At 47.1% G+C, this 25,962-nt stretch overlaps 1 protein-coding gene across 1 annotated transcript in view; it reads left to right on the top strand.

The window, feature by feature from the left end:
• nbas (NBAS subunit of NRZ tethering complex) overlaps positions 1-25,962 on the top strand; it is a 315,206-nt gene that overhangs the window by 163,808 nt on the left and 125,436 nt on the right. Inside the window, exons 36-40 of the mRNA XM_064991781.1 lie at positions 1-36; positions 6,154-6,264; positions 15,956-16,079; positions 22,527-22,603; positions 22,699-22,836. The exon at positions 1-36 is cut by the window's left edge and continues 147 nt beyond it. Of these exons, the coding sequence (XP_064847853.1) occupies positions 1-36; positions 6,154-6,264; positions 15,956-16,079; positions 22,527-22,603; positions 22,699-22,836 (486 nt within the window). The remainder of the gene's footprint in view (positions 37-6,153; positions 6,265-15,955; positions 16,080-22,526; positions 22,604-22,698; positions 22,837-25,962) is intronic.

The following is a 25,962-nucleotide window of genomic DNA, read 5'->3' on the forward strand; positions in this document are numbered from 1 at the left end:
TGGAAGAACCAGCTCAACTACCTCCGACCACTGCATGTAAGAACGCCAAGGGGTTTCACACACACACACACTGTCTGTCTGTGTATCTGTCTGTCTGTCTGTCTGTCTGTCTGTCTGTCTGTCTGTCTGTCTGTCTGTCTGTCTGTGTATCTGTCTGTCTGTGTATCTGTCTGTCTGTCTGTCTGTCTGTGTATCTGTCTGTCTGTGTATCTGTCTGTCTGTCTGTCTGTCTGTCTGTCTGTGTTTCTGTCTGTGTATCTGTCTGTCTGTGTATCTGTCTGTCTGTGTATCTGTCTGTCTGTGTATCTGTCTGTCTGTGTATCTGTCTGTCTGTGTATCTGTCTGTCTGTGTATCTGTCTGTCTGTGTATCTGTCTGTGTTTCTGTCTGTGTTTCTGTCTGTGTTTCTGTCTGTGTTTCTGTCTGTGTTTCTGTCTGTGTATCTGTCTGTCTGTCTGTCTGTCTGTCTGTCTGTCTGTCTGTGTATCTGTCTGTCTGTCTGTCTGTCTGTCTGTGTATCTGTCTGTCTGTGTGGCTGTCTGTCTGTCTGTCTGTCTGTCTGTCTGTGTTTCTGTCTGTGTTTCTGTCTGTGTTTCTGTCTGTCTGTGTTTCTGTCTGTCTGTCTGTGTGTCTGTCTGTGTGTCTGTCTGTGTGTCTGTTTAACTATACTTGGTCCAGAAATCCCCACTAGAATAGTAAACAAACAAAAACTTAACCAGCTGGGGACATTCTGTTGGTCCCCACAAGGTCCAATGCTATTTCTAGCGGGTTATTGGTTAATTCAATGTGTTATATTCAGTAATAGTGTCTAGTTAATGTAGGGGTCTATCCCACGGTAGTAGGTCTGTCTGTCCCCAGGGCTCTATCCCACGGTAGTAGGTCTGTCTGTCCCCAGGGCTCTATCCCACGGTAGTAGGTCTGTCTGTCCCCAGGGCTCTATCCCACGGTAGTAGGTCTGTCTGTGTCCCCAGGGCTCTATCCCACGGTAGTAGGTCTGTCTGTCTGTCCCCAGGGCTCTATCCCACGGTAGTAGGTATGTCTGTCTGTCTGTCTGTCCCCAGGGCTCTATCCCACGGTAGTAGGTCTGTCTGTCCCCAGGGCTCTATCCCACGGTAGTAGGTCTGTCTGTCCCCAGGGCTCTATCCCACGGTAGTAGGTCTGTCTGTCTGTCCCCAGGGCTCTATCCCACGGTAGTAGGTCTGTCTGTCCCCAGGGCTCTATCCCACGGTAGTAGGTCTGTCTGTCTGTCTGTCCCCAGGGCTCTATCCCACAGTAGTAGGTCTGTCTGTCTGTCCCCAGGGCTCTATCCCACGGTAGTAGGTATGTCTGTGTCCCCAGGGCTCTATCCCACGGTAGTAGGTCTGTCTGTCTGTCCCCAGGGCTCTATCCCACGGTAGTAGGTCTGTGTGTCCCCAGGGCTCTATCCCACAGTAGTAGGTCTGTCTGTCTGTCCCCAGGGCTCTATCCCACGGTAGTAGGTCTGTCTGTCCCCAGGGCTCTATCCCACAGTAGTAGGTCTGTGTGTCCCCAGGGCTCTATCCCACGGTAGTAGGTCTGTCTGTCTGTCCCCAGGGCTCTATCCCACGGTAGTAGGTCTGTCTGTCTGTCCCCAGGGCTCTATCCCACGGTAGTAGGTCTGTCTGTCTGTCCCCAGGGCTCTATCCCACGGTAGTAGGTCTGTCTGTCTGTCCCCAGGGCTCTATCCCACGGTAGTAGGTATGTCTGTGTCCCCAGGGCTCTATCCCACGGTAGTAGGTCTGTCTGTCTGTCCCCAGGGCTCTATCCCACGGTAGTAGGTCTGTCTGTCTGTCCCCAGGGCTCTATCCCACGGTAGTAGGTCTGTCTGTCTGTCTGTCCCCAGGGCTCTATCCCACGGTAGTAGGTCAGTCTGTCTGTCTGTCCCCAGGGCTCTATCCCACGGTAGTAGGTCTGTCTGTCTGTCCCCAGGGCTCTATCCCACAGTAGTAGGTATGTCTGTCTGTCCCCAGGGCTCTATCCCACGGTAGTAGGTCTGTCTGTCTGTCCCCAGGGCTCTATCCCACGGTAGTAGGTCTGTCTGTCTGTCTGTCCCCAGGGCTCTATCCCACGGTAGTAGGTCTGTCTGTCTGTCCCCATGGCTCTATCCCACGGTAGTAGGTATGTCTGTCTGTCCCCAGGGCTCTATCCCACGGTAGTAGGTCTGTCTGTCTGTCCCCAGGGCTCTATCCCACGGTAGTAGGTCTGTCTGTCCCCAGGGCTCTATCCCACGGTAGTAGGTCTGTCTGTCTGTCCCCAGGGCTCTATCCCACGGTAGTAGGTCTGTCTGTCTGTCTGTCCCCAGGGCTCTATCCCACGGTAGTAGGTCTGTCTGTCCCCAGGGCTCTATCCCACGGTAGTAGGTATGTCTGTCTGTCCCCAGGGCTCTATCCCACGGTAGTAGGTCTGTCTGTCTGTCCCCAGGGCTCTATCCCACGGTAGTAGGTCTGTCTGTCCCCAGGGCTCTATCCCACGGTAGTAGGTCTGTCTGTCCCCAGGGCTCTATCCCACGGTAGTAGGACTGTCTGTCCCCAGGGCTCTATCCCACAGTAGTAGGTCTGTCTGTCTGTCCCCAGGGCTCTATCCCACGGTAGTAGGTCTGTCTGTCTGTCCCCAGGGCTCTACCCCACGGTAGTAGGTCTGTCTGTCCCCAGGGCTCTATCCCACGGTAGTAGGTCTGTCTGTCTGTCCCCAGGGCTCTATCCCACGGTAGTAGGTCTGTCTGTCTGTCTGTCCCCAGGGCTCTATCCCACAGTAGTAGGTCTGTCTGTCCCCAGGGCTCTATCCCACGGTAGTAGGTCTGTCTGTCCCCAGGGCTCTATCCCACAGTAGTAGGTCTGTCTGTCTGTCCCCAGGGCTCTATCCCACGGTAGTAGGTCTGTCTGTCCCCAGGGCTCTATCCCACTGTAGTAGGTATGTCTGTCCCCAGGGCTCTATCCCACGGTAGTAGGTCTGTCTGTCTGTCCCCGGGGCTCTATCCCACGGTAGTAGGTCTGTCTGTCTGTCCCCAGGGCTCTATCCCACGGTAGTAGGTCTGTCCCCAGGGCTCTATCCCACGGTAGTAGGTATGTCTGTCCCCAGGGCTCTATCCCACGGTAGTAGGTCTGTCTGTCCCCAGGGCTCTATCCCACGGTAGTAGGTCTGTCTGTCCCCAGGGCTCTATCCCACGGTAGTAGGTCTGTCTGTCTGTCCCCAGGGCTCTATCCCACGGTAGTAGGTCTGTCTGTCTGTCCCCAGGGCTCTATCCCACAGTAGTAGGTCTGTCTGTCCCCAGGGCTCTATCCCACGGTAGTAGGTCTGTCTGTCTGTCCCCAGGGCTCTATCCCACAGTAGTAGGTCTGTCTGTCCCCAGGGCTCTATCCCACGGTAGTAGGTCTGTCTGTCTGTCCCCATGGCTCTATCCCACGGTAGTAGGTCTGTCTGTCCCCAGGGCTCTATCCCACGGTAGTAGGTCTGTCTGTCCCCAGGGCTCTATCCCACGGTAGTAGGTCTGTCTGTCTGTCCCCAGGGCTCTATCCCACGGTAGTAGGTCTGTCTGTTCCCAGGGCTCTATCCCACGGTAGTAGGTCTGTCTGTCTGTCCCCAGGGCTCTATCCCACGGTAGTAGGTCTGTCTGTCTGTCCCCAGGGCTCTATCCCACGGTAGTAGGTCTGTCTGTCTGTCCCCAGGGCTCTATCCCACGGTAGTAGGTCTGTCTGTCCCCAGGGCTCTATCCCACGGTAGTAGGTCTGTCTGTCTGTCTGTCCCCAGGGCTCTATCCCACAGTAGTAGGTCTGTCTGTCCCCAGGGCTCTATCCCACGGTAGTAGGTATGTCTGTCTGTCCCCAGGGCTCTATCCCACGGTAGTAGGTCTGTCTGTCTGTCCCCAGGGCTCTATCCCACGGTAGTAGGTCTGTCTGTCCCCAGGGCTCTATCCCACGGTAGTAGGTCTGTCTGTCCCCAGGGCTCTATCCCACGGTAGTAGGTCTGTCTGTCCCCAGGGCTCTATCCCACAGTAGTAGGTCTGTCTGTCTGTCCCCAGGGCTCTATCCCACGGTAGTAGGTCTGTCTGTCTGTCCCCAGGGCTCTACCCCACGGTAGTAGGTCTGTCTGTCCCCAGGGCTCTATCCCACGGTAGTAGGTCTGTCTGTCTGTCCCCAGGGCTCTATCCCACGGTAGTAGGTCTGTCTGTCTGTCTGTCCCCAGGGCTCTATCCCACAGTAGTAGGTCTGTCTGTCCCCAGGGCTCTATCCCACGGTAGTAGGTCTGTCTGTCCCCAGGGCTCTATCCCACAGTAGTAGGTCTGTCTGTCTGTCCCCAGGGCTCTATCCCACGGTAGTAGGTCTGTCTGTCCCCAGGGCTCTATCCCACTGTAGTAGGTATGTCTGTCCCCAGGGCTCTATCCCACGGTAGTAGGTCTGTCTGTCTGTCCCCGGGGCTCTATCCCACGGTAGTAGGTCTGTCTGTCTGTCCCCAGGGCTCTATCCCACGGTAGTAGGTCTGTCCCCAGGGCTCTATCCCACGGTAGTAGGTCTGTCCCCAGGGCTCTATCCCACGGTAGTAGGTCTGTCTGTCCCCAGGGCTCTATCCCACGGTAGTAGGTCTGTCTGTCCCCAGGGCTCTATCCCACGGTAGTAGGTCTGTCTGTCTGTCCCCAGGGCTCTATCCCACGGTAGTAGGTCTGTCTGTCTGTCCCCAGGGCTCTATCCCACAGTAGTAGGTCTGTCTGTCCCCAGGGCTCTATCCCACGGTAGTAGGTCTGTCTGTCTGTCCCCAGGGCTCTATCCCACAGTAGTAGGTCTGTCTGTCCCCAGGGCTCTATCCCACGGTAGTAGGTCTGTCTGTCTGTCCCCATGGCTCTATCCCACGGTAGTAGGTCTGTCTGTCCCCAGGGCTCTATCCCACGGTAGTAGGTCTGTCTGTCCCCAGGGCTCTATCCCACGGTAGTAGTTCTGTCTGTCTGTCCCCAGGGCTCTATCCCACGGTAGTAGGTCTGTCTGTCCCCAGGGCTCTATCCCACGGTAGTAGGTCTGTCTGTCTGTCCCCAGGGCTCTATCCCACGGTAGTAGGTCTGTCTGTCTGTCCCCAGGGCTCTATCCCACGGTAGTAGGTCTGTCTGTCTGTCCCCAGGGCTCTATCCCACGGTAGTAGGTCTGTCTGTCCCCAGGGCTCTATCCCACGGTAGTAGGTCTGTCTGTCTGTCTGTCCCCAGGGCTCTATCCCACAGTAGTAGGTCTGTCTGTCCCCAGGGCTCTATCCCACGGTAGTAGGTCTGTCTGTCCCCAGGGCTCTATTCCACGGTAGTAGGTCTGTCTGTCTGTCTGTCCCCAGGGCTCTATCCCACGGTAGTAGGTCTGTCTGTCTGTCCCCAGGGCTCTATCCCACGGTAGTAGGTCTGTCTGTCCCCAGGGCTCTATCCCACGGTAGTAGGTCTGTCTGTCTGTCCCCAGGGCTCTATCCCACGGTAGTAGGTCTGTCTGTCCCCAGGGCTCTATCCCACGGTAGTAGGTCTGTCTGTCTGTCTGTCTGTCCCCAGGGCTCTATCCCACAGTAGTAGGTCTGTCTGTCTGTCTGTCCCCAGGGCTCTATCCCATGGTAGTAGGTCTGTCTGTCCCCAGGGCTCTATCCCACGGTAGTAGGTCTGTCTGTCTGTCTGTCCCCAGGGCTCTATCCCACAGTAGTAGGTCTGTCTGTCCCCAGGGCTCTATCCCACGGTAGTAGGTCTGTCTGTCCCCAGGGCTCTATCCCACGGTAGTAGGTCTGTCTGTCCCCAGGGCTCTATCCCACGGTAGTAGGTCTGTCTGTCCCCAGGGCTCTATCCCACGGTAGTAGGTCTGTCTGTCCCCAGGGCTCTATCCCACGGTAGTAGGTCTGTCTGTCCCCAGGGCTCTATCCCACGGTAGTAGGTCTGTCTGTCTGTCCCCAGGGCTCTATCCCACGGTAGTAGGTCTGTCTGTCCCCAGGGCTCTATCCCACGGTAGTAGGTCTGTCTGTCTGTCTGTCCCCAAGGCTCTATCCCACAGTAGTAGGTCTGTCTGTCCCCAGGGCTCTATCCCACGGTAGTAGGTCTGTCTGTCCCCAGGGCTCTATCCCACGGTAGTAGGTCTGTCTGTCCCCAGGGCTCTATCCCACGGTAGTAGGTCTGTCTGTCTGTCCCCAGGGTCAGATTGGAGGCTCCAAGGCTCTAGGAGGAGAGGAGAACAGTGGTCTGGAGAGACAGGGTGTTAACCCCTTCTACCAGGGACAGTTTGATGACCCATATGTAGACCAGGTAAGTTGTGTTGTACTCTTCTTAACCCTGGTCTCTTCCTAACCCTGGTCTCTTCCTAACCCTGGTCTCTTCCTAACCCTGGTCTCTTCCTATCCCTGGTCTCTACCTCACCCTGTTCTCTTCTTAACCCTGGTCTCTTCCTAACCCTGGTCTCTTGTTGTTCTCTTCCTAACCCTGGTCTCTTCCTAACCCTGTTCTCTTCCTAACTCTGGTCTCTTCCTAACCCTGGTCTCTTCCTAACCCTGGTCTCTTCCTAACCCTGGTCTCTTCCTAACCCTGTTCTCTTCCTAACTCTGGTCTCTTCCTAACCCTGGTCTCTTCCTCACCCTGGTCTCTTCCTCACCCTGGTCTCTTCCTCACCCTGGTCTCTTCCTCACCCTGGTCTCTTCGTAACCCTGGTCTCTTCCTCACCCTGTTCTCTTCGTAACCCTGGTCTCTTCCTAACCCTGGTCTCTTCCTCACCCTGGTCTCTTGTTCTCTTCCTAACCCTGGTCTCTTGTTCTCTTCCTAACTCTGGTCTCTTCCTAACCCTGGTCTCTTCCTAACTCTGGTCTCTTCCTAACTCTGGTCTCTTGTTCTCTTCCTAACCCTGGTCTCTTGTTCTCTTCCTAAGTCTGGTCTCTTCCTAACCCTGGTCTCTTCCTAACTCTGGTCTCTTCCTAACCCTGGTCTCTTGTTCTCTTCCTATCCCTGGTCTCTTGGTCTCTTCCTATCCCTGGTCTCTTCCTAACTCTGGTCTCTTCCTAACTCTGGTCTCTACCTCACCCTGTTCTCTTCGTAACCCTGGTCTCTACCTCACCCTGTTCTCTTCGTAACCCTGTTCTCTTCCTAACCCTGTTCTCTTCGTAACCCTGGTCTCTTCGTAACCCTGGTCTCTTCCTCACCCTGGTCTCTTCGTAACCCTGGTCTCTTCCTCACCCTGTTCTCTTCGTAACCCTGGTCTCTTCCTCACCCTGTTCTCTTCGTAACCCTGGTCTCTTCCTAACCCTGGTCTCTTCCTAACCCTGGTCTCTTCCTCACCCTGGTCTCTTCCTCACCCTGGTCTCTTCGTAACCCTGGTCTCTTCGTAACCCTGGTCTCTTCCTCACCCTGTTCTCTTCGTAACCCTGGTCTCTTCCTAACCCTGGTCTCTTCCTCACCCTGGTCTCTTCGTAACCCTGGTCTCCTCCTAACCCTGTTCTCTTCCTCACCCTGGTCTCTTGTTCTCTTCCTCACCCTGGTCTCTTCGTAACCCTGGTCTCTTCCTAACCCTGTTCTCTTCCTCACCCTGGTCTCTTGTTCTCTTCCTCACCCTGGTCTCTTCGTAACCCTGGTCTCTTCCTAACCCTGGTCTCTTCCTAACCCTGGTCTCTTGTTCTCTTCCTCACCCTGGTCTCTTCCTCACCCTGGTCTCTTCCTCACCCTGGTCTCTTCGTAACCCTGGTCTCTTCCTAACCCTGGTCTCTTCCTCACCCTGGTCTCTTCGTAACCCTGGTCTCTTCCTAACCCTGTTCTCTTCCTCACCCTGGTCTCTTGTTCTCTTCCTCACCCTGGTCTCTTCGTAACCCTGGTCTCTTCCTAACCCTGGTCTCTTCCTAACCCTGTTCTCTTCCTCACCCTGGTCTCTTGTTCTCTTCCTCACCCTGGTCTCTTCTTAACCCTGGTCTCTTCCTAACCCTGGTCTCTTCCTAACCCTGGTCTCTTGTTCTCTTCCTCACCCTGGTCTCTTCCTAACCCTGGTCTCTTCCTCACCCTGGTCTCTTCGTAACCCTGGTCTCTTCCTAACCCTGGTCTCTTCCTAACCCTGGTCTCTTCCTCACCCTGTTCTCTTCGTAACCCTGGTCTCTTCCTAACCCTGTTCTCTTCCTCACCCTGGTCTCTTGTTCTCTTCCTCACCCTGGTCTCTTCGTAACCCTGGTCTCTTCCTAACCCTGGTCTCTTTTTCTCTTCCTAACTCTGGTCTCTTGTTCTCTTCCTAACCCTGTTCTCTTTTTCTCTTCCTAACTCTGGTCTCTTCCTAACCCTGGTCTCTTCCTAACTCTGGTCTCTTCCTAACTCTTGTTCTCTTCCTAACTCTGGTCTCTTCCTAACTCTGGTCTCTTCCTAACTCTGGTCTCTTCCTAACTCTGGTCTCTTCCTAACTCTGGTCTCTTCCTAACCCTGGTCTCTTGTTCTCTTCCTAACCCTGGTCTCTTGTTCTCTTCCTAACTCTGGTCTCTTCCTATCCCTGGTCTCTTCCTCACCCTGTTCTCTTTTTCTCTTCCTAACCCTGTTCTCTTTTTCTCTTCCTAACTCTGGTCTCTTCCTAACTCTGGTCTCTTCCTAACTCTGGTCTCTTCCTAACCCTGGTCTCTTGTTCTCTTCCTAACTCTGGTCTCTTCCTAACTCTGGTCTCTTCCTAACTCTGGTCTCTTCCTAACTCTGGTCTCTTCCTAACTCTGGTCTCTTCCTAACCCTGGTCTCTTGTTCTCTTCCTAACCCTGGTATCTTGTTCTCTTCCTAACTCTGGTCTCTTCCTAACTCTGGTCTCTTCCTAACCCTGGTCTCTTCCTAACCCTGGTCTCTTGTTCTCTTCCTAACTCTGGTCTCTTCCTAACTCTGGTCTCTTCCTAACTCTGGTCTCTTCCTAACTCTGGTCTCTTCCTAACTCTGGTCTCTTCCTAACCCTGGTCTCTTGTTCTCTTCCTAACTCTGGTCTCTTCCTAACTCTGGTCTCTTCCTAACTCTGGTCTCTTCCTAACTCTGGTCTCTTCCTAACTCTGGTCTCTTCCTAACTCTGGTCTCTTCCTAACTCTGGTCTCTTCCTAACTCTGGTCTCTTCCTAACTCTGGTCTCTTCCTAACTCTGGTCTCTTCCTAACCCTGGTCTCTTGTTCTCTTCCTAACTCTGGTCTCTTCCTAACTCTGGTCTCTTCCTAACTCTGGTCTCTTCCTAACTCTGGTCTCTTCCTAACTCTGGTCTCTTCCTAACTCTGGTCTCTTCCTAACCCTGGTCTCTTGTTCTCTTCCTAACCCTGGTCTCTTGTTCTCTTCCTAACTCTGGTCTCTTCCTAACTCTGGTCTCTTCCTAACCCTGGTCTCTTGTTCTCTTCCTAACCCTGGTCTCTTGTTCTCTTCCTAACTCTGGTCTCTTCCTAACTCTGGTCTCTTCCTAACTCTGGTCTCTTCCTAACTCTGGTCTCTTCCTAACTCTGGTCTCTTCCTAACTCTGGTCTCTTCCTAACTCTGGTCTCTTCCTAACTCTGGTCTCTTCCTATCCCTGGTCTCTTCGTAACCCTGGTCTCTTGTTCTCTTCCTGACCCTGGTCTCTTGTTCTCTTCCTAACCCTGTTCTCTTCCTAACCCTGGTCTCTTGTTCTCTTCCTAACCCTGGTCTCTTGTTCTCTTCCTAACTCTGGTCTCTTCCTAACTCTGGTCTCTTCCTAACTCTGGTCTCTTCCTAACTCTGGTCTCTTCCTAACCCTGGTCTCTTGTTCTCTTCCTAACCCTGGTCTCTTGTTCTCTTCCTCACCCTGGTCTCTTCCTATCCCTGGTCTCTTCGTAACCCTGGTCTCTTCCTAACCCTGTTCTCTTCCTAACCCTGGTCTCTTGTTCTCTTCCTAACCCTGGTCTCTTGTTCTCTTCCTATCCCTGGTCTCTTCGTAACCCTGGTCTCTTGTTCTCTTCCTAACCCTGGTCTCTTGTTCTCTTCCTATCCCTGGTCTCTTCCTAACTCTGGTCTCTTCCTAACCCTGTTCTCTTGTTCTCTTCCTAACCCTGGTCTCTTGTTCTCTTCCTAACTCTGGTCTCTTCCTAACTCTGGTCTCTTCCTAACTCTGGTCTCTTCCTAACTCTGGTCTCTTCCTAACTCTGGTCTCTTCCTAACTCTGGTCTCTTCCTAACTCTGGTCTCTTCCTAACTCTGGTCTCTTCCTAACTCTGGTCTCTTCCTAACTCTGGTCTCTTCCTAACCCTGGTCTCTTCCTAACTCTGGTCTCTTCCTAACTCTGGTCTCTTCCTAACTCTGGTCTCTTCCTAACTCTGGTCTCTTGTTCTCTTCCTAACCCTGGTCTCTTGTTCTCTTCCTAACTCTGGTCTCTTCCTCACCCTGGTCTCTTCCTCACCCTGTTCTCTTCGTAACCCTGGTCTCTACCTCACCCTGTTCTCTTCGTAACCCTGTTCTCTTCCTAACCCTGTTCTCTTCCTAACCCTGGTCTCTTCCTAACCCTGGTCTCTTCCTAACCCTGGTCTCTTCCTAACCCTGTTCTCTTCCTAACCCTGTTCTCTTCCTAACCCTGGTCTCTTCCTAACCCTGGTCTCTTCCTCACCCTGGTCTCTTCCTCACCCTGGTCTCTTCCTAACCCTGGTCTCTTCCTCACCCTGGTCTCTTCCTCACCCTGGTCTCTTCCTCACCCTGGTCTCTTCCTCACCCTGGTCTCTTCCTAACACTATTAATGGCGTCGGATTAATGTTTTGTTGCATAGTTTGTAACTTATTCTGTACATGATGTTGCTGCCACCGTCTCTTATGACCAAAAAATAGCTTCTGGACATCAGAGCAGTGATCACTCACCTCGAACTTGACAAATATTTTTCCTTTAATGAGTCTGATGCGAAGAATATACTGGTTTTCCCAGACCAGTCCCAAATCCCTGTCATTCACATGACGAAAAGACAGAGATACAGGGGGCAGAGGTCAGGGTGCCTTGTGAGAATTTGTCGGCGGGTGGGTAACCAATTTGTAAGTCGCTCTGGATAAGAGCGTCTGCTAAATGACTTAAATGTAAATGTAATGTAACCCTCCTCTACCATCCATTCTATTGGCCAACGTGCGATCACTGGAGAATAAACTGGATGAGCTCCGTTCAAGAACTGATTTATACTTTGACTTTTGATACTTAAGTATATTTAAATCCAAATAGCTTTAGACTTTTACTCAAGTAGTATTTTACTGGGTGACTTTTATTTGAGTCATTTTCTATTAAAGGTATCTTTACTTTTACTCAAGTATGACAATTGGGTACTTTTTCCACCTTGCAATTGAGTGCAGGAAATGCAGAAATTATAAGTGTTGAAATTAGTTTTGGGCTGAAGTTGAATTGAACAGTATAAAACAATCAGAATGGAGAGAGACTCATTAAAATCACTTAGAATATATGTGTTGCCACCCTGGGATCACTCACTACTCATAAAGCCCCCTTAGATCACTCACTACTCATAAAGCACCCTGGGATCACTCACTACTCATAAAGCACCCTGGGATCACTCACTACTCATAAAGCACCCTGGGATCACTCACTACTCATAAAGCACCCTGAGATCACTCACTACTCATAGAGCACCCTGGGATCACTACTCACTACTCATAGAGCACCCTGGGATCACTCACTACTCATAAAGCACCCTGGGATCACTCACTACTCATAGAGCACCCTGGGATCACTCACTACTCATAAAGCACCCTGGGATCACTCACTACTCATAAAGCACCCTGGGATCACTCACTACTCATAAAGCACCCTGGGACCACTCACTACTCATAAAGCACCCTGGGATCACTCACTACTCATAAAGCACCCTGGGATCACTACTCACTATACATAAAGCACCCTGGGATCACTCACTACTCATAAAGCACCATGGGATCACTACTCACTACTCATAAAGCACCCTGGGATCACTACTCACTACTCATAGAGCACCCTGGGATCACTACTCACTACTCATAGAGCACCCTGGGATCACTACTCACTACTCATAGAGCACCCTGGGATCACTACTCACTACTCATAAAGCACCCTGGGATCACTACTCACTACTCATAAAGCACCCTGGGATCACTACTCACTACTCATAAAGCACCCTGGGATCACTACTCACTACTCATAGAGCACCCTGGGATCACTCACTACTCATAGAGCACACTGGGATCACTCACTACTCATAGAGCACCCTGGGATCACTACTCACTACTCATAGAGCACCCTGGGATCACTCACTACTCATAAAGCACCCTGGGATCACTCACTACTCATAAAGCACCCTGGGATCACTACTCACTACTCATAAAGCACCCTGGGATCACTCACTACTCATAAAGCACCCTGGGATCACTCACTACACATAAAGCACCCTGGGATCACTACTCACTACTCATAGAGCACCCTGGGATCACTCACTACTCATAAAGCACCCTGGGATCACTCACTACTCATAAAGCACCCTGGGATCACTCACTACTCATAGAGCACCCTGGGATCACTCACTACTCATAAAGCACCCTGGGATCACTCACTACACATAAAGCACCCTGGGATCACTCACTACTCATAAAGCACCCTGGGATCACTACTCACTACACATAAAGCACCCTGGGACCACTCACTACTCATAAAGCACCCTGGGATCACTCACTACTCATAAAGCACCCTGGGATCACTCACTACTCATAAAGCACCCTGGGATCACTCACTACTCATAAAGCACCCTGGGATCACTACTCACTACTCGTATAGCACCCTGGGATCACTATTCACTACTCCTAAAGCACCCTGGGATCACTCACTACTCATAAAGCAAATGTACAACGTTTAATATTCAAAAACCGCCCAGTTTTACTGTGATAAATACTGTGATATAATTGTTGGCCATATCGCCCAGCCCGAGGCTGGAGCTGCTGCTTTCAACGAGACAGTAACCCGGACGCTAATAACACATCCTGCTATGCTTCAAGACGAACCATCAAACAGGCAGTGTCAAGTGTCAATACAGTATGTATGTCCTGCCTGTCTGTCCTGTCTGTCCTGTCTTCCCTGTCTGTCTGGCCTGTCTTCCATGTCTGTCTGTCTGTCCTGTCTTCCCTGTCTGTCTGTCTGTCCTGTCTTCCCTGTCTGTCCTGTCTTCCCTGTCTGTCTGTCTGTCCTGTCTTCCCTGTCTGTCTGTCCTGTCTTCCCTGTCTGTCTGTCTTTCCTGTCTGTCTGTCTGTCTGTCTGTCTGTCCTGTCTTCCCTGTCTGTCTGTCTGTCCTGTCTTCCCTGTCTGTCTGTCTGTCCTGTCTTCCCTGCCTGTCTGTCCTGTCTGTCCTGTCTTCCCTGTCTGTCTGTCTTGTCTTCCCTGCCTGTCTGTCCTGTCTGTCCTGTCTGTCTGTCTGTCTGTCTGTCTGTCTGTCTGTCTGTCTGTCTGTCTGTCCTGTCTTCCCTGTCTGTCTGTCTGTCCTGTCTTCCCTGTCCATCCGTCCGTCCTGTTGCTCCTCTTTATACACTGAGTATGGTTGCATGCTATAATATGATTATGAAGTCAGATGAATATAATAGTTTGATTTAAACGTTCACTTGCTTTGCCAGAATAACGATTTCCCAAACAGTCCTGAAATCAGGCTACCTAAGGGGACGTTAATAAAGGCCGAACATCGCCAATCAATCTAACTTCTACCACAGCGCCAATGTTATTTATGTGAAGCATATTTTATTCTGAATTCAGACATAGAAACTTTATATGTGAGAACTATTTTTAATTCTTTGTTTACCGAACTGTTTTCCGAACTTTTGTCACAAAACAAAAAGGGATCTCAGGCTGCTCGAGCTACAGCCGCTGTATCCCTGAAGGCGTTTACATAATAATTACAAAGGTGGCTCAGAAAACCATGTGTTTTAATATGTTTACTTCCAGTATCACCGTACGCAGATTAAGATGTACCATCGTAATGTGTTTTCATGACTAATGCTCTGCCCACTGCCAGCATCAGTTGAACCTCTAATGATTAGTAACCGTAGTAACCGAGGCCTAAGCTGATCAAATGTCTGGTTTCAATAGTAGATATATATATTATACTATACTGAACAATAGTATATATATATATTATACTATACTGAACAATAGTATATATATTATACTATACTGAACAATAGTATATATATTATACTGAACAATAGAATATATATTATACTATACTGAACAATAGTATATATATTATACTGAACAATAGTATATATATATATTATACTATACTGAACAATAGTATATATATTATACTATACTGAACAATAGTATATATATTATACTGAACAATAGTATATATATTATACTATACTGAACAATAGTATATATATTATACTATACTGAACAATAGTATATATATTATACTATACTGAACAATAGTATATATATTATACTATACTGAACAATAGTATATATATATATATATTATACTATACTGAACAATAGTATATATATTATACTATACTGAACAATAGTATATATATATATTATACTATACTGAACAATAGTATATATATTATACTATACTGAACAATAGTATATATATATATATTATACTATACTGAACAATAGTATATAAATATATATTATACTATACTGAACAATAGTGTATATATATATATATTATACTATACTGAACAATAGTATATATATATATATTATACTATACTGAACAATAGTATATAAATATATATTATACTATACTGAACAATAGTGTATATATATATATATTATACTATACTGAACAATAGTATATATATTATACTATACTGAACAATAGTATATATATACTATAATGAACAATAGTATATATATATTATACTGAACAATAGTATATATTATACTATACTGAACAATAGTATATATATATATTATACTATACTGAACAATGGTATATATATTATACTATACTGAACAATAGTATATATATATTATACTGAACAATAGTATATATATTATACTATACTGAACAATAGTATATATATTATACTATACTGAACAATAGTATATATATTATACTGAACAATAGTATATATATTATACTGAACAATAGTATATATATTATACTATACTGAACAATAGAATATATATTATACTATACTGAACAATAGTATGTATATTATACTGAACAATAGTATATATATTATACTGAACAATAGTATATATATACTATACTATACTGAACAATAGTATATATATATTATACTGAACAATAGTATATATTATACTATACTGAACAATAGTATATATTATACTATACTGAACAATAGTATATATATTATACTATACTGAACAATAGTATATATATTATACTATACTGAACAATAGTATATATTATACTATACTGAACAATAGTATATATATTATACTATACTGAACAATAGTATATATTATACTATACTGAACAATAGTATATATTATACTATACTGAACAATAGTATATATATTATACTATACTGAACAATAGTATATATTATACTATACTGAACAATAGTATATATATATATATTATACTATACTGAACAATAGTATATATATTATACTGAACAATAGTATATATATTATACTATACTGAACAATAGAATATATATTATACTATACTGAACAATAGTATATATATATATATATTATACTATACTGAACAATAGTATATATATTATACTATACTGAACAATAGTATATATATTATACTATACTGAACAATAGAATATATATTATACTATACTGAACAATAGTATATATATTATACTATACTGAACAATAGTATATATATATATATTATACTATACTGAACAATAGTATATATATTATACTATGGCCTGGCTGCCAGGTGGGTGGGCCTATGGCCTGGCTCCCCGGTGGGTGGGCCTATGGCCTGGCTGCCAGGTGGGTGGGCCTATGCCCTCCCAGGCCCACCCATGACTTCACCCCTTCTCATTCTAAACCTCTTGTCTCTCTCAGAGTGAAGATGTGTATGGGTCGTATGATGCCGTGCCTCAGGAGCAGTTTGCTGAGGTTCTACTGCGGACTGGGAAGCTGGCTGAGACCAAGACAGAGGGACAGACCCTGTTCCCTGCCACAGAGGGTAATACACAAACACACACTGGGGGAGGGAGGGAGAGAAAAAACACCACTCGAAACTCAACCCATATTTTTGTTTTATTTTCCCTGTACGTGAACTATTTGCACATCGTTACAACACTGTATATGACATTTGACATGTTTATTATTTAGGTACCTTTGTGAGTGTAATGTTCACTGTTAATTTTGTATTGTTTATTTACATTTTGTTTATATATTTCACTTGCTTTGTTAATGTAAACATATGTTTCCCATGCCAATAAAGCCAGAGGGAGGGACTGTTCTTGTGCCCTCGCCAATTAATTGATAAATATGTTGAAGAGGGTGGGGCTTAAGCTGCATCCCTGTCTCACCCCACAACCCGTGGGAAGAAATGTGTTTTTTGCCATTTTTAACCGCACACTTGTTTGTGTACATGGATGCTATAATGTCGTATGTTTTACCCCCAACACCACTTTCCATCAGTTTGTATAGCAGACCCTCATGCCAAATTGAGTCTAAAGCTTTTTTTGAAATCAACAAAGCATGACAATTTTGTCTTTGTTTTGGTTTGTTTGTTTGTCAATTAGGGTTATGCAGGGTGAATATGTGGTCTGTTGTACGGTAATTTGGTAAAAAGCCAATTTGACATTTGCTCAGTACATTGTTTTCATTGAGGAAGTGTACGAGTCTGCTGTTAATGATAATGCAGAGGATTTTCCCAAGGTTACTGTTGACGCATATTCCACGGTAGTTATTGGGGTCAAATTTGTCTCCATTTTTGTGGATTGTGGTGATCAGTCCTTGGTTCCAAATATTGAGGAAGATGCCAGAGCTGAGGATGATGTGAAAGAGTTTTAGTATAGCCAATTGGAATTTGTTGTCTGTATATTTTATTATTTCATTAAGGATACCATCAACACCACAGGCCTTTTTGGGTTGGAGGGTTTGTATTTTGTCCTATAGTTCATTCAATGTAATTGGAGAATCCAGTGGGTTCTGGTAGTCTTTAATAGTTGATTCTAAGATGTGTTGTTGATTTTGTATACATTTTTGCAATTCATTCTTTGTTATAGGGCGAAAAAGATTGTAGAAGTGGTTTATCCAAACATCTCTGTTTTAGATAATTATTTGTTGTTTGTTTCGAGTTTTCCAATTTTCCCAGAAATGGTTAGATTCTATGGTTTCTTCAGAGCTGATTTCTGACGTGCTGTTCCTTCTTTTTCCGTAGTTTATTTTTGTATTGATTTAGTGATTCTCCATAGTGAAGGAGTATGCTCAATTTTTAGATTTGATAGGGAAGCTGAGAGGTCAAATATACTGTTTAGATTTGATAGGGAAGCTGAGAGGTCAAATATACTGTTTAGATGTTCTACCTTCACTATTACAGTGAAACCTTTAGTCCAGGACATTGTCTAGAAGGGATTGAATTTGTTGTTGCTTAATTGTTTTTTGGTAGATTTCCACACTACTCTCCTTCCATCTATAGCATTTCTTAATATTACTGAGTTCCTTTGGCTATAATGCCTCATGATTGAGTATTGCTCTTTTCAAATAGACTGATTTTGCTTATGTTGTCGTAGTTGTGCCAAGGGGGGCATATGGGGATGGGAAAGCTGTCACCTCCAGGTAGGTGTTTGTCCCCCTGTGTGCTGGGGGTGTCAGGTTCTTGTCCAGTTCTGGCATTTAGGTCACCGCAGACTAGTACATGTCCCTGGGCCTGGAAATGGTTGATTTTCCCATCCAGGATGGAGAGGCTGTCTTAATTAAAGTGTGGGGATTCTAGTGGGGGGAAGCACACAGGAGGACATTCTAGTGGGAGGTAGCACACAGGAGGACATTCTAGTGGGAGGTAGCACACAGGAGGACATTCTAGTGGGAGGTAGCACACAGGAGGACATTCTAGTGGGGGGAAGCACACAGGAGGACATTCTAGTGGGAGGTAGCACACAGGAGGACATTCTAGTGGGAGGTAGCACACAGGAGGACATTCTAGTGGGAGGTAGCACACAGGAGGACATTCTAGTGGGAGGTAGCACACAGGAGGACATTCTAGTGGGAGGTAGCACACAGGAGGACATTCTAGTTGGAGGTAGCACACAGGAGGACATTCTAGTGGGAGGTAGCACACAGGAGGACATTCTAGTGGGAGGTAGCACACAGGAGGACATTCTAGTGGGAGGTAGCACACAGGAGGACATTCTAGTGGGAGGTAGCACACAGGAGGACATTCTAGTGGGAGGTAGCACACAGGAGGACATAATTTACATTGAAACGGCTCTCCTGTAAAGTCCTGACTTGCGACATATGCCTCGTTTCCTGAATCGGGTCACATATCTTGCTGTCTGATATGTGGAGGCCTATATACTGTGTAGGTAGCACACAGGTAGCACACTATATAGTGTGTGGTCAGGGTTTGTTTGACGGGGAATTAGCTGGATGGGGTGTGGCTAGAGATGCTGTGGTCTGGGTGTAGGTCCTCTGGGCGTGGGTTCTCTCGGTGCAGGTCCTTCAGGAGGAGGTCTTGCAGGTCTGGGTGGGTCTCCAGCTGGTCTGGGTTGGGTGCACGTTGCTCTGTTGCTCCTGTGTGAGGTGCTGGGGCTGTGGTTGAGGGTGACGTCCTCAGGGTCCCTGCAAAAAGTTGGGATTGCTGCCTTGTAGAGGTGGACTTGGTCATAGAGTCTGTTCTAGTCCAGGGTGGACCTGGTCATAGAGGCTGTTCTAGTCCAGGGTGGACCTGGTCATAGAGGCTGTTCTAGTCCAGGGTGGACCTGGTCATAGAGGCTGTTCTAGTCCAGGGTGGACCTGGTCATAGAGGCTGTTCTAGTCCAGGGTGGACCTGGTCATAGAGGCTGTTCTAGTCCAGGGTGGACCTGGTCATAGAGGCTGTTCTAGTCCAGGGTGGACCTGGTCATAGAGGCTGTTCTAGTCCAGCATGGACCTGGTTATAGAGGCTGTTCTAGTCCAGGGTGGACCTGGTCATAGAGGCTGTTCTAGTCCAGGGTGGACCTGGTCATAGAGTCTGTTCTAGTCCAGGGTGGAGTGGTGGACCTGGTCATAGAGTCTGTTCTAGTCCAATGGGGACCTGGTCATAGAGGTTGTTCTAGTCTAGGGTGGACCTGGTCATAGAGGTCGTTCTAGTCCAGGGTGGACCTGGTCATAGAGGCTGTTCTAGTCCAGGGTGGACCTGGTCATAGAGGCTGTTCTAGTCCAGGGTGGACCTGGTCATAGAGGCTGTTCTAGTCCAGGGTGGACCTGGTCATAGAGGCTGTTCTAGTCCAGGGTGGAGTGGCGGACCTGGTCATTCACCCGCTGTATGGTGGCAGGGAGAAAGTGTTTTGATGGTAGCTCTCTCTCTTGGTAGAGTTCAGCTTTAGTCCCTCCTCCTCTCCCTTGATGGTAGAGTTCAGCTTTAGTCCCTCCTCCTCCTCCTCTCTCTTGATGGTAGAGTTCAGCTTTAGTCCCTCCTCCTCCTCTCTCTCTTGATGGTAGAGTTCAGCTTTAGTCCCACCTCCTCCTCCTCTCTCGGTAGAGTTCAGCTTTAGTCCCTCCTCCTCTCTCTTGATGGTAGAGTTCAGCTTTAGTCCCTCCTCCTCCTCTCTTGGTAGAGTTCAGCTTTAGTCCCTCCTCCTCCTCTCTTGGTAGAGTTCAGCTTTAGTCCCTCCTCCTCCTCTCTTGGTAGAGTTCAGCTTTAGTCCCTCCTCCTCTCTCTTGGTAGAGTTCAGCTTTAGTCCCCCCTCCTCTCTTGGTAGAGTTCAGCTTTAGTCCCTCCTCCTCTCTCTTGGTAGAGTTCAGCTTTAGTCCCCCCTCCTCTCTCTTGGTAGAGTTCAGCTTTAGTCCCTCCTCCTCTCTCTTGGTAGAGTTCAGCTTTAGTCCCTCCTCCTCTCTCTTGGTAGAGTTCAGCTTTAGTCCCTCCTCCTCTCTCTTGGTAGAGTTCAGCTTTAGTCCCTCCTCCTCTCTCTTGATAGAGTTCAGCTTTAGTCCCTCCTCCTCTCTCGGTAGAGTTCAGCTTTAGTCCCTCCTCCTCCTCTCTCTCTTGATGGTAGAGTTCAGCTTTAGTCCATCCTCCTCTCTCTTGGTAGAGTTCAGCTTTAGTCCCTCCTCCTCTCTCTTGGTAGAGTTCAGCTTTAGTCCCTCCTCCTCTCTCTTGATGGTAGAGTTCAGCTTTAGTCCCTCCTCCTCCTCTCTCTCTTGATGGTAGAGTTCAGCTTTAGTCCCTCCTCCTCCTCCTCTCTTGGTAGAGTTCAGCTTTAGTCCTCCTCCTCCTCTCTTGGTAGAGTTCAGCTTTAGTCCCTCCTCCTCCTCTCTTGGTAGAGTTCAGCTTTAGTCCCTCCTCCTCCTCCTCTCTTGGTAGAGTTCAGCTTTGCTCTCTCGCTGTCTCTCGCGCTCTCGTGCTCTCTCTCGCTCTCGTGCTCTCTCTCTCTCGTTATCTTCTCTCTTCTCCTCTCTTCTCCTCGATCTCTCTCTCGTTCTTTTGTTCTTGAGGTACTTTAAGTACTTAATTTTGTAAATTCAAGTACTGGATTGTCTTGAAAACCAGACATTATCTCAAGTTGGTCCTTCAAAAGTACTTTATTTATAATGAGGAGAACAGAAAACGATCGAATATGTTCATATGAAAAATGTATTGGTCTTGAAAATGAATTTCCAAGCAGACTACTGAGTTTTTATTTCCCACGTGTTTCGCTCTCTTGTTGTCACTCATTCTACCCACAATGCCACTCTGTCAGGCAGGTACAGAACTGACTGATTAGGTGTCGCCAAAGGTTACATTGGGAGCTGAAATGCCGGGCAAATGTGGATCCTGTCTGGCAGGATAATGATGTTTATGAATGGGTTTTGTCAGACGCAACCAGGGATGTAGTGGAAAGTAAATGTCGTTTACTCACTGTTTTATTTTGTTTATGATAGTTTAGCCACTAATTATTGCATTCCCGGTGTTCATCTCACTCTTGATGGTTGAGTTCAGCTTTAGTCCCTCCTCCTCTCTCTCTTGGTAGAGTTCAGCTTTAGTCCCTCCTCCTCCTCTCTTGGTAGAGTTCAGCTTTAGTCCCTCCTCCTCTCCCTTGATGGTAGAGTTCAGCTTTAGTCCCTCCTCCTCTCTCTTGGTAGAGTTCAGCATTAGTCCCTCCTCCTCTCTCTTGATGGTAGAGTTCAGCTTTAGTCCCTCCTCCTCTCTCCCTTGATGGTAGAGTTCAGCTTTAGTCCCTCCTCCTCTCTCTTGATGGTAGAGTTCAGCTTTAGTCCCTCCTCTCTCTCTTGATGGTAGAGTTCAGCTTTAGCCCCTCCTCTCTCTCTTGATGGTAGAGTTCAGCTTTAGTCCCTCCTCCTCTCTCCCTTGATGGTAGAGTTCAGCTTTAGTCCCTCCTCCTCTCTCGTGATGGTAGAGTTCAGATTTAGTCCCTCCTCCTCTCCCTTGATGGTAGAGTTCAGCTTTAGTCCTCCTCTCTCTCTTGATGGTAGAGTTCAGCTTTAGTCCCTCCTCTCTCTTGATGGTAGAGTTCAGCTTTAGTCCCTCCTCCTCCTCCTCTCTCGGTAGAGTTCAGCTTTAGTCCCTCTCCTCTCTCTTGATGGTAGAGTTCAGCTTTAGTCCCTCCTCCTCTCTCCCTTGATGGTAGAGTGCAGCTTTAGTCCCTCCTCCTCTCTCGTGATGGTAGAGTTCAGCTTTAGTCCCTCCTCCTCTCTCCCTTGATGGTAGAGTTCAGCTTTAGTCCCTCCTCCTCTCTCCCTTGATGGTAGAGTTCAGCTTTAGTCCCTCCTCCTCTCTCGTGATGGTAGAGTTCAGATTTAGTCCCTCCTCCTCTCTCCCTTGATGGTAGAGTTCAGCTTTAGTCCCTCCTCCTCTCTCTTGATGGTAGAGTTCAGATTTAGTCCCTCCTCCTCTCTCTTGATGGTAGAGTTCAGCTTTAGTCCCTCCTCTCTCTTGATGGTAGAGTTCAGCTTTAGTCCCTCCTCCTCCTCCTCTCTCGGTAGAGTTCAGCTTTAGTCCCTCCTCTCTCTTGATGGTAGAGTTCAGCTTTAGTCCCTCCTCCTCCCCTCTCTCTCTTGATGGTAGAGTTCAGCTTTAGTCCCTCCTCCTCCTCCTCTCTCGGTAGAGTTCAGCTTTAGTCCCTCCTCCTCTCTCTTGATGGTAGAGTTCAGCTTTAGTCCCTCCTCCTCCCCTCTCTCTCTTGATGGTAGAGGTTCAGCTTTAGTCCCTCCTCCTCCCCTCTCTCTCTTGATGGTAGAGTTCAGCTTTAGTCCCTCCTCTCGCTCCCTCTCTCTCACCCTCCCTCTCTCCTTCCCACCGCTCCCCCTCTCCTCCACACTCTCTCTCAATTAAATTTCAGTTGTAAGGTCTTTATTGGCATGGGAAACATGAAATGTTAACATTTCCAAAGCAAGTCCCCCCCCCCACTCTTTCTCAGGTCAATTCAAGGGGCTTTTTTGTTATGAGAAACATATGTTAACGTTTCCTGCCTCTCTCTCTCAGTACTGCTGCAGCTGGCCAGTGATGCCTTTCCCAGAGACATGACCCTGGCTCTGGCATATCTCCTGGCCCTGCCGCAGGTAACACACATGCTCTGCTCTCTGATTGGTCAGTTACATTCATCCGTAAGTTGACCTCTTTTCACCTGTATACTCCACACTGGTATCCCCCTCAGGTCCTGGATGCTAACAGGTGTTTTGAGAAGCAGCCCCACTCGGCCCTGTCCCTGCAGCTAGCAGCCTACTACTATAGTCTACAGATCTACAACCACCTGGTCCCATGCCTCAAGGCCAACACACACACTCTCTACAGGGTGAGTACACAGTGTGTTTGAGTTGTGTTTGAGCTGAGTCTGAGCTGAGTCTGAGCTGAGTCCGAGCTGAGTCCGAGCTGAGTCCGAGCTGAGTCCGAGCTGAGTCCGAGCTGAGTCCGAGCTGAGTCCGAGCTGAGTCCGAGCTGAGTCCGAGCTGAGTCCGAGCTGAGTCCGAGCTGTGTGTAGTTCAGCCTACTACTATAGCCATAGGTGTGGTGTCTAATGAGCTAAACTTCCTACGGGGTTCTACGTTGTTGATAGTGTCGTATAAAACGGTACTATGGGGTTCTACATTGTTGATTGTTGATAGCTGCAGGCAGAACAGTTGAAACTGGAGCAGCAGCATGGCCAGGTGGACTGGGGACAGCTAGGAGTCATCATGTCAGGTAGTCCTGAGGCATGGTCCTAGGGCTCAGGTCCTGAGAGAGAAAATTATTAAATTCACACAGGACACTGGATAATACAGGAGAAGTACTCCTGATATCTAACCTAGAAGTGACAAAAGCATGGATTACATTTTTATGCATAATTTTTGGACAAAAATGTCTGATATTTGCAATGTTACGTAGATGGTTAAAAGCTGTCCTTGAAACAGTCTTGATATGTTCGTCAAAAGAGAGATCAGGGTCCAGAGTAACGCCGAGGTCCTTCACAGTTTTATTTGAGACGACTGTACAACCATCAAGATTAATTGTCAGATTCAACAGAAAATATCTTTGTTTCTTGGGACCTAGAACAAGCTTCTCTGTTTTGTCCGGGTTTAAAAGTAGAACGTTTGCAGCCATCCACTTCCTTATGTCTGAAACACAGTCTTCTATCGAGGGCAATTTTGGGGCTTCACCATGTTTCATTGACATGTACAGCTGTGTGTCATCCACATAGCAGTGAAAGTTAACATTATGTTTCCGAATGACATCCCCAAGAGGTAAACTATATAGTGAAAACAATAGTGGTTCAAAAACGGAACCTTGAGGAACACCGAAATCTACAGTTGATTTGTCAGAGGACAAACCATTCACAGAGACAAACTGATATCTTTCCGACAGATGAGATCTAAACCAGGCCAGAACTTGTCCGTGTAGACCAATTGGGGTTTCCAATCTCTCCAAAAGAATGTGGTGATCGATGGTATCAAAAGCAGCACTAAGGTCTAGGAGCACGAGGACAGATGCATAGCCTCGGTCTGACGCCATTAAAAGGTAATTTACCACCTTCACGAGTTCAGTCTCAGTGCTCTGATGTGGTCTAAAACCAGACTGAAGCATTTCTTAAACATTGTTTGTCTTCAGGAAGGTGCAGCTTTTTCTAAAATTGAGAGGAATGGGAGATTCGATAAAGGAGAGGAATGGGAGATTCAATAAAGGAGAGGAATGGGAGATTCGATAAAGGAGAGGAATGGGAGATTCAATAAAGGAGAGGAATGGGAGATTCGATAAAGGAGAGGAATGGAAGATTCGATAAAGGAGAGGAATGGGAGATTCAATAAAGGAGAGGAATGGGAGATTCGATAAAGGAGAGGAATGGAAGATTCGATAAAGGCCGATTTAGTTTTTTATATTTTCAGGGTCAAGGTTCGGCTTTTTCAAGAGAGGCTTTATTACTGCCACTTCTAGTGAGTTTGGTACACATCCGGTGGATAGAGAGCCGTTTATTATGTTCAACATAGGAGGGCCAAGCACAGGAAGCAGCTCTTTCAGTAGTTTAGTTGGAATAGGGTCCAGTATGCAGCTTGAAGGTTTAGAGGCCATGATTATTTTCATCATTGTGTCAAGAGATATAGTACTAAAACACTTGAGCATCTCTCTTGATCCTAGGTCCAGGCAGAGTTGTGCAGACTCAGGACAACTGAGGTTTGGAGAAATACACAGATTTAAAGAGGAGTCCATAATTTGCTTTCTAATGATCATTAACTTTTCCTCAAAGAAGTTTATGAATTCATCACTGCTGAAGTGAAAGCCGTCCTCTCTTGGGGAATGCTGCTTTTTACTATCAAAAATAAATGTTGGATTCTTCTTATCATTCTCCACTCCTCCATTTTGACTGAATTTATCAGTGGTATTCTGTGGTGGTAGGGGTTGTTGTTTATCTGTGGTATTCTGTGGTGGTAGGGGTTGTTTATCAGTGGTATTATGTGGTGGTAGGGGTTGTTGTTTATCAGTGGTATTCTGTGGTGGTAGGGGTTGTTGTTTATCTGTGGTGGTAGGGGTTGTTTATCAGTGGTATTCTGTGGTGGTAGGGTTTGTTGTTTATCTGTGGTATTCTGTGGTGGTAGGGGTTGTTGTTTATCAGTGGTATTCTGTGGTGGTAGGGGTTGTTTATCAGTGTTATTCTGTGGTGGTAGGGGTTGTTGTTTATCTGTGGTATTCTGTGGTGGTAGGGGTTGTTTATCAGTGTTATTCTGTTGTGGTAGGGGTTGTTGTTTATCAGTGGTATTCTGTGGTGGTAGGGGTTGTTGTTTATCAGTGGTATTCTGTGGTGGTAGGGGTTGTTGTTTATCAGTGGTATTCTGTGGTGGTAGGGGTTGTTGTTTATCAGTGGTATTATGTGGTGGTAGGGGTTGTTGTTTATCAGTGGTATTCTGTGGTGGTAGGGGTTGTTGTTTATCAGTGGTATTCTGTGGTGGTAGGGGTTGTTGTTTATCAGTGGTATTATGTGGTGGTAGGGGTTGTTGTTTATCTGTGGTGGTAGGGGTTGTTGTTTATCAGTGGTATTCTGTGGTGGTAGGGGTTGTTGTTTATCAGTGGTATTCTGTGGTGGTAGGGGTTGTTTATCTGTGGTATTCTGTGGTGGTAGGGGTTGTTTATCTGTGGTATTCTGTTGTGGTAGGGGTTGTTGTTTATCAGTGGTATTCTGTGGTGGTAGGGGTTGTTGTTTATCTGTGGTATTCTGTGGTGGTAGGGGTTGTTGTTTATCTGTGGTATTCTGTGGTTGTAGGGGTTGTTGTTTATCAGTGGTATTCTGTGGTGGTAGGGGTTGTTGTTTATCAGTGGTATTCTTTGGTGGTAGGGGTTGTTGTTTATCAGTGGTATTCTGTGGTGGTAGGGGTTGTTGTTTATCAGTGGTATTCTGTGGTGGTAGGGGTTGTTGCTTGTCAGTGTTATTCTGTGGTGGTAGGGGTTGTTGTTT

The sequence above is a fragment of the Oncorhynchus masou genome, chromosome 16 (genome assembly GCF_036934945.1).
Source record: "Oncorhynchus masou masou isolate Uvic2021 chromosome 16, UVic_Omas_1.1, whole genome shotgun sequence".
Classification (NCBI taxonomy): domain Eukaryota; kingdom Metazoa; phylum Chordata; class Actinopteri; order Salmoniformes; family Salmonidae; genus Oncorhynchus; species Oncorhynchus masou.